The sequence below is a fragment of the Mustela putorius genome, unplaced genomic scaffold (assembly GCF_011764305.1).
Source record: "Mustela putorius furo isolate JIRA1106 unplaced genomic scaffold, ASM1176430v1.1 tig00000127_pilon_pilon_pilon, whole genome shotgun sequence".
Taxonomy (NCBI): domain Eukaryota; kingdom Metazoa; phylum Chordata; class Mammalia; order Carnivora; family Mustelidae; genus Mustela; species Mustela putorius.
The window spans coordinates 3,383,243-3,403,854 of NW_025421288.1; the positions used below are offsets into that span (position 1 = coordinate 3,383,243).

The window sequence follows — 20,612 nt, forward strand, 5'->3', positions numbered from 1 at the left end:
AGATAAATTTTTGTTCTTTACACATCACAGTCTGACGTATTTTCCTATGGCAGCCTTAGCAAACTCCTAGTCTGTGTACTGGAGATACAGAGAATGTTTTGATAATGGAATGAAGACCACCAATTTTATGTCACACTAGAAAATAAATGAAATATGTTGAATTTTTTTCTGCCCCCATTTACTCTCCAAATAGGCAAACTGTTAAGTATTTCCTAAACTCATCTATTCCACTTTTTCATTCGTTCTTTTTTTTTTTTTTTTAAGATTTTATTTATTTACTTGAGAAAGAGAGAGGAAAAAAAGCCAGAGCACAGAGGGAGAAGGAGAAGCAGACACCTTGCTGAGCAAAGAGCCTGGTATAGAGTTCAATCCAAGGACACAGATCACTACCTGAGACATAGGCAGACCCTTAATCGACTGAGCTACCCAGGTACCCCATTCCATTTTTTTCTAATAAGGAGCACGAAGTCCTTTCATTTTAGCTAAGTATTTGAACAATTTCAATTAGAGTGCCTGTGAACCCTGGTTCCAATAACCCTTTCAATTCATTACTTTTTAAGTTTGTTTTTTTTTTTTTAAAGATTTTATTTATTTGACAGACAGAGATCACAAATAGGCAGAGAGGCAGGCAGAGAGAGAGGGTAAGCAGGCTCCCTGCTGAGCAGAGAGCCCGACGCGGGGCCCGATCCCAGGACCCTGAGATCATGACCTGAGCCGAAGGCAGAGGCTTAACTCACTGAGCCACCCAGGCACCCCACTTTTTGAGTTTTAATTAACACTCACTACTTACATCAAGAGAGATGGATCTGCCTCCTTTTTCTCCTCTTAGTTTGAGACTTTCTCTGTTTTATTTTTAACGCATGAAATATTTAACTTTTGTAAAAAGTCTTTAAGCAATACACTGAATGGCAATTTGTTGACAAATGCTTATGAAACCCACAAGACAACACAAACAGAATTTTATTTTATTTTGTTAAACATGTTCTCCTGATCACTTTGTTCATGGCTTCTTTCACACCCTTGTTCCTCAGACTGTAGATCATGGGATTCAGCATGGGGATCACTGTGGTGTAAAACACAGCAACCATTTTTCCCTGCTCCACAGACTCTTCTGTGGGGCTCCTGAGATACATGAATATGAGAGTCCCATAAAATATGATGACCGCTGTCAAGTGGGAGCCACAGGTGGAAAAGGCCTTCCGCCTCCCTTCCGCTGAGTGCATCCGTAGAATGGCAATGAGAATGAACAGATATGAAATGATCACCACAGCCAGAGAATATGTCACATTGATGCCTCCAAGAATGGTCATCGTATATTCTTTTACTAGAGTCCCAGCACATGCCATTTTGATGAGAGGTGGGTCCGCACAGTAGAAGTGATTGATCTCAATATTCCCACAAAAGGACATGCCATATGTCCACAGGGTTGCAGCCAGACTAGTCAGAAAACCATATACATAAGGGAAAGAAATCAGTCGCATACAGACAGCTCTAGACATTTTGCTGCCATAAAGCAGAGGTTTCCCAATTGCCATGTACCTATCAAAGGCCATCACAGCAAGAATAAAAACTTCTACATGGACGAGGGCAATGAAGAAGAAACACTGTACCAAACAACCGGCATAAGAAATAGTTTTTGTGTCTGATAACAGATTTTCCAACATTTTGGGGGTCACATTGGAAGAAAACCAGACATCCACAAATGACAAATGACTGAGGAAAAAGTACATGGGGCTATTAAGCTGTGGACTGACCTTAATTAACATGATCATGCCAATATTGCCTACCACGGTGACCACATAGACCATAAGAAAAATGATGAAGAAGAGGACTTGCCATTCCTGACGACTGGTTAGTCCCAAAAGAATAAACTCTGTCACATCGGTGAAATTGAGCATTTTCTCAACTCCAAGTCAATATTTTCTCAATTCTAAGTCAATATTCGTCATAAATCCTAGTGATAACTGGAATGAAATGAATTTAAAAATCAAATATTGTTTATTTATTAATTTATATATTTTCCATGCCTCTTCTATCTTCCTTTATTCAATATCTATGCCTGAATTCTGCCATTCTTTTCAACAAATCTTTTTTGAGGACTTGCTATGTAGCAGGCTCTCTGAAAGCTACTGAGTGCCTTAGTACATAACAGCTACACCAAATATTGTTATTGAAACATACTAGTACTCAATATTCTGCTTAGCCAAATTGCAAGATTACTTCTTTCTTTTTTTTTTTTTTTTTTTAGGATTATTTATTTATTTGTCAGAGAGAGAGAGGGAGCATGCAGAAACAGGGGGAGTGGCAGGCAGAAGCAGAAGCAGTCTTCCCACTGAGAAGGAGCCAGATGTGGGATTGGATCCCAGAACCCAGGGATCGTGACCTGAGCCTAAAGCAGACTCTTAGAGGGCCAGTGATTGTTTCCAAGACCCTTATTTTAATCTCCAGCATCACACTTTGTTAATGACAGTTGAACATATCCATTGATATCACTGGATAGTGACCAGAAAAGATAAGAGTGGGCAGGAAGATACATTTCTGGCCATAATGAAAACAAACAGACTTTTATCCACAAAGGTAACTTCCACCCACCCTTGGAAAGAATAATTCTCTTGGAGAAAGGAGAAAGCTTCCAACCAAAGTAGATTAGACTGAGACTATATGACTCCAGAGTCTCAGGTGAATTAATGAAAACTTGAGGCATTATGAAATGACTTAAACATTTTAAAGAATAGGAACAGTTCAAGTTCCATATACGCTATGGAGTATTATGCCTCCATCAGAAAGGATGAATACCCAACTTTTGTAGCAACATGGATGTGACTAGAAGAGACTATGGACTCTGAAAAACAACCTGAGGGTTTTGAAGGGGCGGCAGGTGGGAGGTTGGGGGAACCATGTGGTGGCATTTAGGGAGGGCACATATTGCATGGAGCACTGGGTGTGGTGCAAAAAACAATGAATACTGTTACGCTGAAAAGAAACTTTTTAAAAATTATTTAAAAATTTTAAAAAAAGAAGAGTTCAAGTTATTTATAACTGGATAAACTACTTTGGAATATATTTCTATATAGGCTGAATGATCTGTGACAGAATTAATAAAGTTATCGCTAAAATCCTTTGTTTTATGATACACAGAATGTCACTTTTTTTGTATAATGTCTGTGTCTTCTGTCCATCCACCCTCAGCCCTACGGCCTCATGTTACCTTTATGGGACTCATTCTCCCCTAGAAGAGTTTTCCAGGGATCAACTGGACATGATCATTTAGATTGAATCATACACAGATACACAGGGATAAATTAAAGCTTCAAGAATGCATGTGACCTCATTGAATTAGAGTTAAACATCAATCCATTATGCACAGAGCAGAGTTTCCTTTAAATTAAAGACTAAACAAACTGCTTTGTGATGACTCACTCACTATTCACAGTATGTGTATTAAGACATTGGCCAAGGTTACCTACCTACCAATTTATTATTCTTATCACAAAAGTTAAATTACAATTTTAAAGAAATATATTTGTGGGCCTAAGAAATAAAAGATGACATCAAATCACAAGGTAGAAAGTAGTAATATGAACATATATTTTGCTTTAGGTTGGTTATTACAAATTTTCCCAAATATACACAGTAACCATGTATGGCACTTACACAACTTCCATAAAGATAATGCACACAAAATCATAAATCAGTTGCATTACAACTGGAAGTTAAGGGACTATCAAGGACATGGCTGCCTGGGCTTTTCACCCTTGTGCATTTTTCAAAGGTTAATAGAAGAATTCTTACTTGGAAATTCAGATCTATTCTCATGTATCAAGAATGATGCAGCATAATGAAAGGGCATAAAAGACAGTGGTGAATGAACTTTGCAAAAGCTACATATATGAACAGTTGAGAAGTGATTCGCCCGCTGATAGACTGCAATGGTGACATCAGAAAGAGGGGAGTAGTCAGACCTGATCTTAAAAAGAATGAGGTCTGGAAAAAAGTAGGGGGTTGGGGGACCTCATTAGCACTTAGAGGGCTGTCCTCACCATCTAAAGGCAAAAATGCATACACAGACTTCCCATGTTGTATCGGTCTGTATTTCAAATTAAATTACCAATAAAGATGGAGAAACAGGCATGAAAATATAAAGTATTACAGTTGAATAATTCCTTTTCTTGAGGTGCCCGGGTGGCTCAGTCAGTTAGGCATCAGACTCTTGATTTTAGCTCAGGTCATAACCTAATGGCCCTGAGATGAAGTCCAGCATCTGGCTCCATGCTCAGCAGGGCATCTGCCTGAGATTCTCTCCCTTTGCCCCTGCCCCTGCTCTCTCTTTCTTTCTAAAATAAATACATAACTCCTTAAAAATCTTTTTTTTTAAGAAAGAGAAAAAAGAGCATTTCATTTCTGTTGTCAGACTTCGGTTGCATTCTGTCTCCATGACTCATAAAGTTGGGCTGCTTTTATACTTTCTTTGTTTTCTCTTTAATTTCTCTATACCTAATATGATGTACCAGTAATTATAGTACTCATTTTATTATTTAATTATGAATCTTAAAGGAGATATTATATATTCACATGTAATAAATAACACAGGACACAATTATTCTTAAATGCACTCCAGGAAATTAGCACTTCCATTAGTAGCTTATAATAAACAAATAATCAAATCTCTATAGAAAATCTCTCTCAAGGCCTCTGGTTGGTTCAAATGGTTGAGAAACCAATTCTTATTTTGGCTCAGATCATGATATCAGGGTTATGTTACCAAGCTCCATGTTGGAATCTGTGCTCAGAAGGGAGTTGACTTGAGATATTAACCATCTGCCCCTTCTCTCTCTCTCCCCACCCCAAATAGATAAATAAATCCTTTTAAAAAATTGAAGAAAATCTGCCTCTTTCCCTCTCTCTGTTTATTTCCTCCATCCCTCCTATTTCTCTGTCTCTCCCATGCACACAAATATATATCTTCACACTCAGATAATATCTATGGGATAATTAAGGGCAATTATGAAGAATAAGATAAGATAAAATACAAGATGCAAATTTAATCTGAGAGATCCAGATACATTTTTATACCAACCTGAGAATGAAGAGAAATATTCCCAGTAAGAATGCAGAAGTAAAAGGCAAATGCTACATAAGAAATGATCAACAATGTATACCAGGTAAAAGAGAACCTGGAAGTCCACAAGAGAATTTTCCCTTAAATGTTTGCTTTGACAAAACAAAAACAAGGAAGAAACAATTAAGAAGTTTGCCTACAAACAACCCTGGGGGCAAGCAGCTCTCTAGAGGAAGAGTCCACTGTTGAGTTTTGTTTTTTAATACCAGATTTGCACAATTTGGTTTTCCCCAAACTCAAGGTATTTTGCATGTGTCCTGGGATCAAAGAACACAATTTGTTTTGGGTTTGCATCAAGCCCAATTGGTGATGGTGTCACTCAGTCTGCACAGAGCAGTCTTGTGTTCTGCAGTCCTCGCTCTGTGCCATTGGGCTTTTCCAGTGTAAGATGAAACAAGTAGCATCATTGCCTACAATAAAAACTGTAGCATATCAGAGCAGGAAAATGATTTTGCTTTACATCCTTCATTTTACAAGAACATAAGAAATTTAATAATAGCAACAATAAAGCATTTATTACATTTGCACACACTAACTTAATTTTTACCACTACTTCTTGAAGTCATTATTATAATATCTATTTTACAGACAAGAAACTTAGAGCTTAAAGAGTTTCAGTGACTTGCTCAAGGTTACACACCCTAAATCAGGGACAAGATTCCTGTTTCTGGTTCTAGACATTGATTCCAGAGTTTGTACTGCTACTCATCTCATCCGATTGGCCTAAAGTAACTACTAATTGAGCGGATAAAAATCTCAATTCTAATTCAAAATACACCCATTTCCACTATATGACTGGTATGTATAATATATTCTATAGAATATATTCCTTCACACTCTTTATGAACTTGAAGGAACAAAAATATGTTCTTTGTATAGCCAAATAATGTGGTATGTCAATGATAATATGCATTTGATCATGTTAATTGAATCTCCTGGCAATATATACCCTCCAAGTGGTTCCCTCTTCTGTCCTGACTGCTGCATTATACTCACTTTAGTTCCGGCAACAAGAGCCTATTTCTGCTTCTTGAGATCAGCGGAGGAAATGGCCGCTTTCCCCCAAAATTGCAAGAAAATTTTCAGTAGAGCAGTTGCCTTATTCTTTGCCCTACCCATGGCCTAATATAGGCCCTATCTATATTAACATTTTGCTAGATTTAATTTCTAAGGCCTGTCTCTACAAGACACTAAATAACATCATGTGATTCCTCTGGATTTTATGTTAAAAGATGGTTCTCAATGTAAGAAGCCATGAAAACCATTCATCTACCACAGAGAAATTTAGATAGGACAACTCGCAGAGGAAGAAATTAGAGTTCTCGCCAGACCACAAAGATTATTTATCACTATTATCTAATTCTATGGGTCATGAAAAACTTACTTTCCTTTTAAACATTTAGTTCTAAGTAAAACTAATACTCTCCTCCCCTGTATTTTCATATAACTTAGTTCATATTGCTGTAATTATGGTATTGTATCTCAGATAGTTTTAAGTGCATGTTTCATAATGTTAGACAGTGAACAGTTTGAAACAATGTTTCACAATGAAACAATGTGAAACCAAAACACGTTGTCTTACTCATCCCTGGTCATTATGTAATACCAGGTATTTTGTTAGTATTTGCCATATGCAGTGCAATATTCACAGGTTTTAGGGATGAGGATGTGGATATCTTCGGGAGCCTTGGTTCTGCCAATCACAGAGTACTGGCTTTTTCTCCTCTTCTACCTTCCAAATTCCTCTTTGTGTCAATATAATTTGGGTTCCAATGAGGAAAAGACTCTACAGTCTGTAGTTCTCTGCGTTAATCGAGTTGACACAGGCAAACTAGGACAACTTCCATTTTTCTTCTTGCCACGAAATTATTATACAACAATAAATCTTCATTTGACTTTGTCATTGGGGCACTTGGAATGTTTCCTTTTAAAGTATGAAAGAAAGAACAACCACATAAAGGAAAGAATATGATGAAGAATAAAAACACACTGCCATGTTCGATTTATTGGTGTTGCTTCACAAGCCCAAGCTAAAAAACGGCAAAAATGAGGGAGTTAACATATTTAAGATCCACTTAAATCTAAATCTCCATGTCATTTGCATAGGCCAAACAGGTTCCTCATTTCAATGCATCTTCAAGAGGGCATCATGAAACAGACTGAAAATAAAGGATCTTTAGCTATGAGAAAATCATATGGGTGTTTCCACAATATTTGACACCAGAATAAATGGAGAGTCTGTAAGGTAATAATCAAAACATAGCAAAACCTGGGATATGCTAGCTCTTCTCTCTGAGAGGTCACTGCCCCAAATGAAGACAACCCTCATGTAAATCATCTGATTGAAGTGTTTCCACTTTGAACAATGGGAGAAACAACAAGTTGTTGTTTTTGCCTACCGATGATATACATAGAACTCTGTAAGATTAAAAGGCACAAGACAAGTGAACTCAAAATCATGAGAAGAGGAGTTTGTAATATTAATATGAAGTAAAGTTGAATTTAAGTATATGTAATTAAAAATCATTTAATAAGAGGGAAAATGTTACTTAACTGATGAAGGGTATCATCCATAGTGAAGATGCAATTATATTATATAATAGATGAATTATAAAACAGAGTATTGGAAAAGAATAATGCAAATTAAGATTAAATTTGAATCTTTAATTTAAATTTGAATCTTTTTACAAAAGCAAACAGAAAGAAAAAGAATAACTATAAAGAGACTATGAGAACTTATGTGGATTTTAATATAGAAATCTAGATTTTTCAGAAGGCATAATTATATTTTTATATATTACAATATAATATGTATAAACATAATATATAATACACATTATAAATGAATATAATATATAACTATATTAATATATGATATTAATATATTATATTCAGAGCAACCTCTGATTATTTGTCAAAATTCATAGTGGAAAAGTGCAAAAATAACATGATAACATCTAGGAGATATAAAGGAGTACAAGGTTTTTGAAAATAGCAAGGAATACATCTTTAAATTAGCATTAAATTATAAAAGGAATTCATAAATGAAAATAGTTACATATATAATTCTTAGATCTAAGGTGAAGTAAAAGCTAAAATTAAATTTAAAACATAACATAAAAGGAATGATGCATTTCAAGATATATGATAGGTTCCAAATCTGAACTATAATTTCAAATAGTTATCATTACTAAATAGGAAAAAATGTAAATTGATCAATTAAGCACATAATTCCAAGTGTTAGAAAGAAGAAAAAGTAAATATAAAACATATTTTTTATATAAAGCAGTTTTGTTTTATATATTTGTTTTATATAAAACAAATAAAATGAGATTCACAAACATAAAAGCAAAAATTGATAAGGGAAAGAGTAGGATTGATATTTGATGAAGTAAAAAATCTTGTTTTTGAGAATCTGGCATTGGACATTTACACATAGGGACAAATTACCAGGTAGGATTATCAACATTAAGTGGAATTATGTAACATAATATTAGAAATTTTGCTTCTTTCATAAAATTTGAAAGAGGTATTCCAATTCACAGCAGGAGGCTCCTTTTCATGCAGTCAGGCAGAGTTTCCAACTGTCAGGTCCTCTGCCCTCAACTAAGTCACTTTAAGCATCTATATGCAACTGTCAGAAGTTGGAGAAATAATAGGGAAGCCATCCATACCTTTTTAAAACAATCTCTGGCTTGTACACTTCCAATCCATTGGTGAGAACTAGTCATGTTGTAGCACCTAAACCAGAATTGGTGGTGCTCTAACTTCCAAGCAATAACCCCACCTTAAGGACCCAGAGATCTATACCGAACATATTCCCCAAATCTGAGGACCTCTCCCTACCTTTCCTGCTCTACCCTGGTCCTAGCAACCATCTCTCTTGCCTGAATTATGTAACATCCCCCTGTCCAAGCGCCTCTACACTCCATTCTAAATCCAAAAACAGAAGTGGATGTTTTAAAATGCAAGTCATCATATTGCTACTGAACATGGAGCCCTTCCACAGCTTCTCATTTTTCCTCAAAGGAAGAAACCTCCCAATGGCACCCACATCTTAAATAATTGGCCAGTGCGACCCTATTCCGCCTTTGATCTCATATTCCATCAACTATCTCATTGACCTAGGTTTCGGCACCAATGGCTTCTAATCTGTCGTTGAAACACAGCCCTTTTCACCAGCTGTTCTCTGTGCCTACAGCACCCCCCCATACACACAACACACACGTGCTTGGCTAATATCTAGACAACCTCCATGAAGTTTTTGTTTACTATCACCTTCTCAATAAAATTTACCCTCATTCTATGCCTGAGCCAGAGACCCACCTGTGCTCCTTTATCCTACAGTATTTTTTTTTTCAGATTTTGCCATGCAGTCACTAACATATGATTCACTTGTGTATTGTGATAATTGTGTATGCATATCTCACACCACAAGAGTATAAGCCTAATGAGACCTGTGCCTGCCACACTGCTCATCTCCTCGTTGAAATTTATGTGATAGAAATCAGATGGAGATGGACAACACAAGAGATGGGTTTCATCCTTCCTAGACTATTGGGAGAGACTGAGGCAAAGGGAAAGGGGTTGCACAATATGTCCACTCTGCCAAAATGGCATTTTGAGAGAGGTGTTACTTCATCTAACTACAAATTTGTAAAAGAGGAATAGAAGGCATTATCAGCTCTGTAGGAGATTGTCTTTGCTCTGCAGGGAGATTTATATGATCCACTCACCTTCTTCCAAATAGTTAGTCATTTTTCACACATTAGGTAAGAAAACTGTTTATGCTCTCAGCCTAACTACACAAGCATTCTTAAAAAACGTGTTGGCGGGGATGTGGAGAAAGGGGAACCCTCTTACACTGTTGGTGGGAATGCAAGTTGGTGCAGCCACTTTGGAAAACAGTGTGGAGACTCCTCAAGAAATTAAAAATAGAGCTTCCCTATGACCCTGCAATTGCACTACTGGGTATTGACCCCAAAGATACAGATGTCGTGAAGAGAAGGGCCATCTGTACCCCAATGTTTATAGCAGCAATGGCCACAGTTGCCTAACTGTGGAAAGAACCAAGATGCCCTTCAACGGATGAATGGATAAGGAAGATGTGGTCCATATACACTATGGAGTATGATGCCTCCATCAGAAAGGATGAATACCCAACTTTTGTAGCAACATGGACAGGACTGGAAGAGATTATGCTGAGTGAAATAAGTCAAGCGGAGAGAGTCAATTATCATACGGTTTCACTTATTTGTGGAGCATAACAAATAGCATGGAGGACATGGAGAGATAGAGAGGAGAAGGGAGTTGGGGGAAATTGGAAGGGGAAGTGAACCGTGAGAGACTATGGACTCTGAAAAACAATCTGAGGGTTTTAAGGGGCGGGGGGTGGGAGGTCAGGGTACCAGGTGGTGGGTATTATAGAGGACACGGATTGCATAGAGCACTGGGTGTGGTGCAAAAACAATGAATACTGTTATGCTGAAAATAAATTAAAAATAAATTAAAAATAAATCATGCACAAGTTTGAAAATCAATACACAGACATCTAAACCTACAATGTAAAATGAGTTAATGCCCAAAGACAGGAACAAGGTGTTTATCTATGGGGAGATAGGGAGGGGAGAAGTGAGAGAGGAGTGTGAATAAGCCTATAGTACTATTTGACATTTTAAACAACATTTATGCTTTATATTAACAATTTTAAATAATTACAATAAGAAATTTTAACTCAAACACACATATTTGTAGAAACCGAAAAAGCCCAAAACACAAAATCTCAAATATGATTTTTTGAGGGCTGTATGGCTTAATTTCTGTTGTATGCATTCACATGTTTAAATTTTGTATAGTTACTGTAGTGTCAGTCAGAAGAGGGGACTCCTTGCCATGGAAATATAACTCAACATATCATTGTAGTTAAGCATATGTCATAAGACAGAGGGCACTTCTCATTCCACACTTCTAGTGTGAGATGGTGGAGGGAGCATTTCCACATGTTCTCACTCAAAAACCCATCTTAAATATTAAATATTGCTGGTCACCAGGACAAGGGAAAAAAACCCACTGAAGGGTTTTCTCATGAACAATTAAATGCTCAGCTTAGAAGTGATATGTATGAATTCTAATTTAACTCACTGTCTAGAAATACTTCCACCTAAACCCAAAACAGGAGAATTAAAATGCCACCATGTGCACAAAAGACAAAGAAATTACAATAATTAGTGAGCATAATGAATAAGTACCAACATGCCAATTTTGGTAATGAAATTTTACTTCTCATGTTTAAATCTCTAAAAATTATTAGAATTAAATAATAATTAGAATTAAAAATTCAATGTCCCCATTTGATGCACCATATTTCTCATTTTGTCATCAATTCTACCCTGTAACTTTGGAAAAAGTTTTAGAAAAAGTTTGGGAACCAAAAAAATAGTGGTAGATTCTATGAAAATCTTTGTTTTCTTAACAACTCTTTGGTCAATGCTTCTTTCACATCCTTATTCCTAAGGCTATAAATCATAGGGTTCAACATGGGGATGACTGTTGTATAAAATACAGCTACCATTTTACCTTGTTCCACAGATTCCTTTGAGGGACGTCTGAGATACATGACGAACAGGGTCACATAGAATATGGTGACAGCTGTGAGATGGGAGCCACAGGTAGAGAAAGCTTTGTGCCTGCCTTCTGTGGAACGAATTCTTAGGATAGTAGGAAAAATATAAAGATAGGAAATCAGGATGATGAGCAGAGAAAAAGAAAGATTACATCCAGCCACAACAAACATCGACAGCTCCTTGTTGGAAGTGTCAGAACAGGCCAGCTTAATTAGTGGTGGGTCAGCACAGTAGAAGTGGTTAATTTCATTGGGGCCACAGAAGGCAAGGTTGTAGGTCCACATGGTCTCCATGAGGCCCGTGAGTGCCCCATACATGTAAGACCCCATGATGAGGGTGGTGCATACACTCTTAGACATCTTGCTGCCATACAGCAGAGGGTTGCAGATGGCCATGTACCGATCAAAGGCCATCACAGCCAGGATGTACATCTCCACGTGGACCAAGGCGATAAAGAAGTAACACTGCACCAGACAAGCAGGATAGGAAATGGTTTCCTTCTCCAACAAGAAGATCGCCAGCATCTTGGGAGTCACGTTGGAAGAGAAACACAGATCCACAAAGGACAAGTGGCTCAGGAAAAAGTACATGGGTTTGTGGAGCCGGGCATTGACCTGGATGAGGACAATCATGCCAACATTCCCTGCGACCGTGACCATGTAAATGGCCAGAAACAGCAGGAAGAAGACAATCTGCAGTTCCAGGCGACTGGTCAGTCCAAGGAGAATGAACTCAGTCACTGAGGTGAAGTTTCTCATCGTTTCTTTCAATGGGAAATGAGAACATTCGATCAGTAAGAAAAAATTTTTTAAGGCAAAAGAAAAAGTCATATTTCTTAGAACATCATTTTGGACCGTTTTCTTCTGTTTTTTCTTTCCTTTTCTATGACTCTTTGTCCCTGGGAACACTAGAAATAGTATTTTACTTGAAACAGTATCCAATTAAACATTAGTGAGTGCAAACTTCTGGGTTCCAGTCATTAGTGGGCTTGAAGACTTTTCCTTTGCTAATTATCCTCTTATTTCTCTTTGTCTACTTACATTTTTGGATTCTTTCAGGATATTTCGTACCCACCTGCACTTCTACTTTGTCTATTTTTCAATACTTTACCTAACCTCACATTACTTTTTTTCACCCCAGATTTTGCCAATCGGTACCAAGAAACAAACAGACGGCATCCTTGGTTTGCATTGGGGGGGATTTTTCACATTTCCTATTTATGATACATAAATCTTTATAGCAAATCTATTTTTTTTGAAACATGGAAAAGTTGCCTTTATGGAAACGGCAGAGCCAGAATGTACACATTCCTAAACCATTAAACAGATTTCTGCAAAGAAAAAAAAAAAAAAAAGAAACAAACAGAAATCCACCACTGAAAAATGAATTTACCCGATAACTTAATTAGAAGTTGAGAATCTTGTACCAGAAGTTCTTTTCCTGATAACAAATGATTTCTTCCGGAAGATGCCACATTAATTCCTTAGGTTCTTTGTAAAAGGGAACGAAGTGATACATTAGAGATGCATCTTAATTCATTCTTTGTGAGATAGACTAGATGTTCTTTAGGGGGTTATGAAAGGAAAGAAATCTTTGAGAAGTTGAATGATGGTAAATATTTTACCATGTATGGCCACAGGTATAATGCACAGGAAAGCTTTCAGAAAGTCTCCTAACATTTTCCAGTCAATTCAATACATTTAGAGAAGCTGATTTTTCAGTCTATCAGACCTGAATTAGATAATAGAAATGACTTGGTCCAGTATGTTTGTCTACATTTGAGAAAGCAGATGGAAGAGCAAAGTGACAGCCCTGAGGCAGAGACGGCTTTGACAGAGCCTGGGCTAGAAGCGGTACCTCCCCTCTATCCATGTTAGTGCCTTTGGAGCCAGAGTGGGTCTTTATGGAACAGCACTTACAACAAACAAACAAAAACAAAGCAAGACCAAAGTAAACAAAAGAGCACAACCACAAAGCTTCCCTTCTCTTCGTTTATTCTCAGACTAGATTTTCTACAACCAAAGAGTATGTTCTAGGCAAGAGAATGTGGTGAAAGAGAAGTGTACAATTTCTAATCCATCCCTTTATGACATAGGATTGCCTTTCCCTTCTTCCTTTCTCCTTCCTACTGGCAGTTCATGTGGACGTAGTGCTGAACTACCTGGGAACCCACGGATGAGATGGCAGAAAAATGAGTGAGTCATGACTACTAAAATCGTGGCCGACCTCAACTGACATACCAGCTCAGAATTTGATAGGAGTGAGAGTTGGACTTCTAACTTAATTTGTTTTGCTGTTGCAGGAGTTGAAATCATTATCCAACTAATTGAGACCTCTAGGATCAGTGCCCAAGATTACTGTAAGTCTCTATAGAGCTTGTCCTGGTTTTCAGATTTGCATTCATCACTACTTCTTTCTTGTAGGTTTTTAAGGTACAGGCAGTCTAGAATCTATACTCTTGTTGGTCCAAACTTACTTAAAATCTGTGACAAACACAACCCTGAGTTGGAAACATCAGTTCTTATTATTCCAATCCAAATGCATTGAAAAAATTTTGCTTCCACAATTTAAAAAAAAATAACTATTCAGAAATATAGATCTCCAGGCAAATCTATATGTAATTTTGAGTTTTATTTTTCACTCAATCAACAAGATCCTTCTTGGAAAAAGAAAGTTTTATCTGTATAAGAAAAAACTATATCAGATGATAATTATTAGTTAGAATTTAATTAATTCCTCAGAGGTTATGCCCAAAGATGATTTTATGACTTAAAAACTGTGATGACAGTGTTTAAATAATCACAAGCCTCTTGAGACCTTTTAAATTTGTCATAGAGCTCTTCCGCATCCATTCCGCGATCACACACACACACACATCACAACTCTATCAAAAGCAGACGGAAACTATTTAATACAAAATAATTTAACAATATAATTAGTTATATGTATTTTTTAAGCTGTCCTCCTGCACCCTAACCACAGAGGATTTTTTCCAGAACTATTATACAGCATTTAATCCCCAGCTTCCCAACACAGGTCTGGTTTCTCTAATTTCTTTCCTATTCATATTTCTCAGCTCTACCACTTCTCTCCTGGAATGACCTCAGGAACTCCATTTTTCCTGAGTGGTCCACCTTTTGCTGGCTCCTATCCTTGAGCTCAGCTCCAACTAATGGTTACCTAGTGAATACATTAAGATGTTTTGCAAAGCTAAAAGGCTTGTCATAAAATAGGAAACATCATCTATAGAAAGGTAGTTACTTGGAAGCACCTGGGTGACACAGTTGGTTGTGCATTGGATTCTTGATTTCAGCTCCAGTGGCAGTCTCAGGATCGTGAGATCAAGCTCCCCATTGGGCACTGTGCTCAGCGTGGAGTCTGCTTGAGATTCTTTCTCTGTCTCCCTCTGCTTCTCTGCCCTGCACTTTCTCTCTCTAAAATAAATAAGTAAATGTTTGTAAAAAGAGAGAGGGGGTAGAAAAATGGTTATTTGTTGTATATAGGTATAGGGTGGCTCATAATCTTTTTCTCATCTTTTACTGGAGAACAGTGAAACATCATGTTACATCCTTCTATGTATTCATGCCCTTTCCACCCCTCCTGTCTTCTGTAAAAATAATCTGCTAAGGTATCTTTGGGCTTTCCAAACTTTAAAAAATGATTTTGATGCTAAAATATTCCCAGTATCCTTAATACTGATGTTCATCTCACAGGTTTTGCAACTGGGCAGATTCAATTTGAAAAAATATAACTGTGCTGCCTACTTATTCTGTGATGACAGATATCTTAATCTTTATGAGTCTGAGTTTTCTCACATTGAAAATATTGCACCATGATTGCTCTCTGACGATTTTATAACTTAGAATGCATGTTAATACCTGGCCATGTGGGAGGCATGTAAGTCTATCACAAGAAAATTTTAGTGTCTACCACCCCTTTGTTTATTATTGAGAAAAATAAAATATTCCCCAATTTTGCACATTGGTATCTTTCATATGACCAGCTCTAGTTTTTGCCTAGGTAGCCATTTACCTATTTCTAACCATGCACTTATCCCTACTAAATAAGAAAGTGGATTCCAAGTATAAATAAGAACATTTTGCTCACTCGTAAAACACAAATTAAACAGCCCTACCTACAAAGAAGTTGGAAAACCAGTACACCTTCAAAAAGTAAAGAAGGGGAATTGTTTCTTGTATTTATAAGGGTGATTATTTTTCCCTATGGTACTTTTAAAATATCAAGATGAAGCAATCAATTCTGCTAATTAAAAGTTTCCTGAAGACAACTCAAGGATTAGCAACAGGGGAGCTAGGAATAGTGTACGCTTCCCTTCTGTGTCTGCCTACTTACCACGTATTGCTCAGTCCTGTCTCCCTCACTGACTCCGAGACTCAGCAGAACAAGTTGCACTCTAAAGAAAGCCAGTTAGTTACTCATTAATTGCACCTTCCCACCGATGTGGCACAGGCACATTCTACCGTACGGTATTACTGTAGCAATCATACATTCCTTTGATTAAAAGGGGTATATTAGACCCCTTTTTTGGTTGTTTTATATTGTTTTTGTGTGTGTGTTTTTGTTTTGTTGGTTTTTTGTTATTTAGAAAAGCCTGAGAGGAAATGAAAGTAATTGGAGACACCAATTCACAGGATGGATAGTGCTTCCAATTCCTTACTTTTCTAGGCCATAATGTACTTTGTTTAGCTGTTGAATTTCTTAGCGCTTAAGTGTTTTTCATATGTTTGATTAATAAAGTAACTAAATTCATTAAACTTAACATACTGAACCTTTGTCATGTAAGATTTTTTCAAAAACTCATTTAAAAATATCAGGTTAATATTCTTAAAACTATTTCACAGCTGAAGGAACTGAGCCTTAGAAAAGATAATTACTTTTCTCAAAATAAAAGAGCTACTAAGTGACCAGGATAAGATGAGAAAGCAGATCTGACTGCAGCTCTCTGTCCTTAACCACTAACCTTGGTGGCTTTTCTCACATTTAGCTCATGTCGTTTCATGAGGTGGATTGAGCATCATCTCATTTCACAAAGGGATTAAACATCTACAACGATGTCTCAAAAATGCCCATGCTTTTTAGGTTAATGGAAGAAATTTCTAATACATTTATTACAACATTTGGCTAGAGAGAGAACCAAGTAAAGTGGGTTTAGTTCCACTGAGGAATTCTGATTACAAAGGTTAGTCCTGGGGTGCTTGAGTGGCTCAGTGGGTTAAAGCCTCTGCCTTCAGCTCCAGTCATGGTCCCAGGGTCCTGGGATTGAGCCCCACATGGGACTCTCTGTTCAGCAGGGAACCTGCTTCCCCCACCCCTCTCTGCCTGCCTCTCTGCCTACTTGTGCTCTCTGTCTGTCAAATAAATAATCAAAATTATTAAAAAAAAAAAAAAGGTTAGTCCTTTAGTGCTAGGCAAGTTATTGTTCTTTGAGTTCTTCATCTTTAAAACACATGAATGTCAGGGCCCTGGGATTGAGTCCCACATCAGGTTCCATGCTCAGTGGAGAGTCTGCTTATCGCTCTCTCTCCGCCCCTCCCCCACTCATTCTCTCTCTCTCTCTCTCTCTCTCTCTTTTTCTCTCAATAAATAAATATAATCTTCTTTAAAAAATAAAATGCATGAGTGTATACTACAGTATATCCTAGGTCACTTCCAATTCAAATGTTCTGCACTTTGAATATCACAATATTGATAAAATTGAGAAAATCATATGCAAATGACTTCCTTTATTAGAAAGCTTCTTCTTTTCTTTTTTCCCCCTGAGAGCTTAATGAAACTCAGCTTTTGCTCAGCAACTTGGGGATCAAGGAGCGATTTAGCACCATGCACTTTGGGATCTTGATAGTAGGGAAATGCACAGGAGAACACTAAGTGCATAAGGAAATAGGGTGCTAGGAAGGTAGCAAGGACATAGGAATAGATAAATTCATGGCCAGTTCAAATATTTCTCCTAAAGTCAATCTCAAGATGGAAGGAAAAAGCTAAAAATTTTGGTTTTGGAAGAAGACTCTGATTTGCTGGATTGACAATGATCATGTCCAGTCATGCAGTCTCCCTCTACTTTGGTTAAAACAAGATTATTGATCTTAACAGAATTCTTGACTCCAAGTCACATGCTGAGTCATGACTGGAAGTCATATTTCCTTCATATCACTAATATTATGAAGTGTTCATGCTTCCTCATCTAAGTACATTAGCAAAGCATTCCTTCTCTCCTCATCTAATCTAGTTTACTATTCAACCTCATCTTTTCTCACTTTTTTATCCATGACTGGTGTCCCAGGTACAACCAAGTTATCCTCCATGGACCAGCTGGTTCCTTCTTCAGGAAATAACTTTCCCCATTCTCTGCCCTTTGAAGTTCTACTCACCTTCCAAAGCTCAGATCAACGGTTACTTCCTGTGGGAGAACTACCTTAATCGCCTTAAGCAGAATGGATACTTCTCTTCCTCTGTGCCCAGAAAACAATTTAAACAAATACTTCAACTGTTTCCCTTATTGAAGCAAGTCTTATGGTAAAATAGTTGTGAAGTTTCTCCATAAATAAGTGTCACTCTTCAGAAGGAGTGGAAATATATTTTTAAAACCTCCCAGGCCTTGCCTTTGATAGGCCTCAATAACTTTTTGTTGAGCTGAGTTAAATTAACATGTGACCACAAATACACTAAGATATTTCTTTTTTTTTTTAAGATTTTTTTTTTTTAATCACTAAGATATTTCTATCAGTTGAAGTGTAAAGCAAGAGGTAACTTGTCCTCAACATTGTCTTGCTTGTGTGAGAAGATTACCAATAAGGTCACTAAATGGAGGAAGTCTTCTAGGAGGAAAAAAGTCCATTTTACTATAACAGATTTTCCAATCCAAGATCATCAGAATAAGTAATGATTTTAAAGGTGTCATAACCCCAGGACACCTGGGTGGCTCAGTCAGTTGAGCATCCAACACTTGATTTCAGCTCAGGTCATGATCTCAGGGTCCTGGGATCAAGCCCTATGCAAGGCTCCATGCTGTACTTGGGGTCTATTTGAGATTTTTTTCTCTCTCCCTGTGCCCCTACCCCTGCTCATGTTCTTTTTCTCTCTCACTCAAAAAAAAAAAAAAATTAAATCACTTTCCCTGAAGAAAGGCAAACAGAAAACACTTTTATACATTACATAATAAAAATTCAACTCATATAAGCTTTTCACATTATTCATTTGGTGACTCTTCATGCTATGAAAAAAAAAAAAGATTTGTGTAGTAATTAAACTTTAGATTTCCTCATATTTTCAAATATTACATTCTTTCTCTTTATTATTTGATAGCTCAAAAGAAGAGTCACAACATATAAGAGAGATACAGTTTTAATTTTGCTACTGATTTTTTCAAGGAGGTGCCATTGCCCAGGGTAATTCTAAAATAGAATTCAAAAGCAGAGAGGTTTCTCTGGCTTACAGTGACTGAAAAGATTGAAAATTTTCTCATAAAAGTGATAACTTGAGACTCCCATATACTCCTAAGCATGTTCTAGAGTTTCCATTTGGTCTATAGTAAAATCTAATTTTTTTCAGAAGCTACAAAGCAGCTGGATATGATGATAATCTTCCATGTTGCAATCACTTGAGAAAACAACTGTGATGTTACACAAATCTATATGAAACTGATATATAGACAATGGCAGCTATATAAATATAGAGCACTTTGAATCTCATACTGTAAATACATGAAGAGCAAATGATCATGTGGCTGTGATTGTCAGAGATAGCATCAGAGACAAAATATTGAGTTAACAGGAAAGTGAGCATGTTATACTGTTCAAATAAATTGATCAAGGAAATGACCTTCTTTTTTTTTTTTTTTTTTTAAAGATGTGCTGTTAGGATTCCTATTTTATGGGTTTTTTTTTTTTTTAAGATTTTTATTTATTTATTTGACAGACAGAGATCACAAGTAGGCAGAGGCAGGCAGAGAGAGAGAGGAAGAAGCAGGGTCCCTGCTGAGCAGAGAACCCGATGTGGGACTTGATCCCAAGACCCTGAGATCATGACCTGAGCCGAAGGCAGCGGCTTAACTCACTGAGCCACCCAGGTGCCCCAAGGAAATGACCTTCTTAAATAAAAAGTTAACCAGAGTATGTGGGATTGGCAGATCAGTGAAGAGATAGTATGAGGATGTGATCCACAGTGTTAGGCTCAAGATTTCCAGAAGAAAGAGAATACAGATAACTAGAAACAAGACAAAAAAGAAAAGCAGCCACACTGGATAACTGGTCCACCCCAGGAGAATAAATTCCTTCTCTCTGGTCTGATTTATCCTGAACATGCCAGATGAATTCTTCTGTTGGAGAAAATAAAAACAGATTGACTAATTGTACATGAGTAAATCATACACAGTTAAGATTCCATCAGTGTGTGTCATGTTTTCTAATTGCTGTCACCTTCCACAACTGATCTAATTTCCAATTTTAAAGAATCCTCTAATTTCTATCTATCTATCATCTATCTATCTATCTATCTATCTATCATCTATTATCTGTCAATCACCTTTCTAGTTTTTAAGGGGGCACAGACAATGTACCATGTTGAACAACAGAGAAATAATTGCTTTCAAATTTTAGATAGGACCTTGTGGTATTTACAAGATGTGGAACACAGGAATTAATTAATTAACCAAAACTATAAGGGCATTATATCTGAAGAATGATAAAAGTAATAACAGAAAAATATTGAAAGCTATGAGAGTAAACCAAGTCTCAAATAGGTGAAGGAACTTTCTAGTTAATAATAAAAAGCAGTTCACTTTTATTAAGTGAATACTATGTATCGAACATTGTGCTAAATACTTTATGGGTATTTCTTAAATGTTTTTACTT

At 36.9% G+C, this 20,612-nt stretch overlaps 2 protein-coding genes across 2 annotated transcripts; both read right to left on the minus strand.

The window, feature by feature from the left end:
- Positions 1-965: 965 nt before the first annotated feature.
- On the minus strand, positions 966-5,275 carry LOC101684719 (olfactory receptor 5M3-like). Its single transcript, XM_004782235.1, has 2 exons — positions 5,267-5,275; positions 966-1,901 (listed from the first exon to the last, which is right to left on the minus strand). Exon 2 carries the CDS (start codon positions 1,896-1,898, stop codon positions 966-968), a length of 933 nt encoding a protein of 310 aa, XP_004782292.1. The 5' UTR covers positions 1,899-1,901; positions 5,267-5,275.
- Positions 5,276-11,567: 6,292 nt separating this feature from the next.
- Positions 11,568-12,503, minus strand: LOC101687912 (olfactory receptor 5M8). The gene has a single exon (XM_004782244.2). It carries the CDS (start codon positions 12,498-12,500, stop codon positions 11,568-11,570), a length of 933 nt encoding a protein of 310 aa, XP_004782301.1. The 5' UTR covers positions 12,501-12,503.
- Positions 12,504-20,612: the final 8,109 nt, after the last annotated feature.

Excerpts from the sequence above, each read along its gene's own strand:
- LOC101687912 (XM_004782244.2), bottom strand. The coding sequence starts at position 12,500 with ATGAGAAACTTCACCTCAGTGACTGAGTTCATTCTCCTTGGACTGACC.
- LOC101684719 (XM_004782235.1), bottom strand. The coding sequence starts at position 1,898 with ATGCTCAATTTCACCGATGTGACAGAGTTTATTCTTTTGGGACTAACC.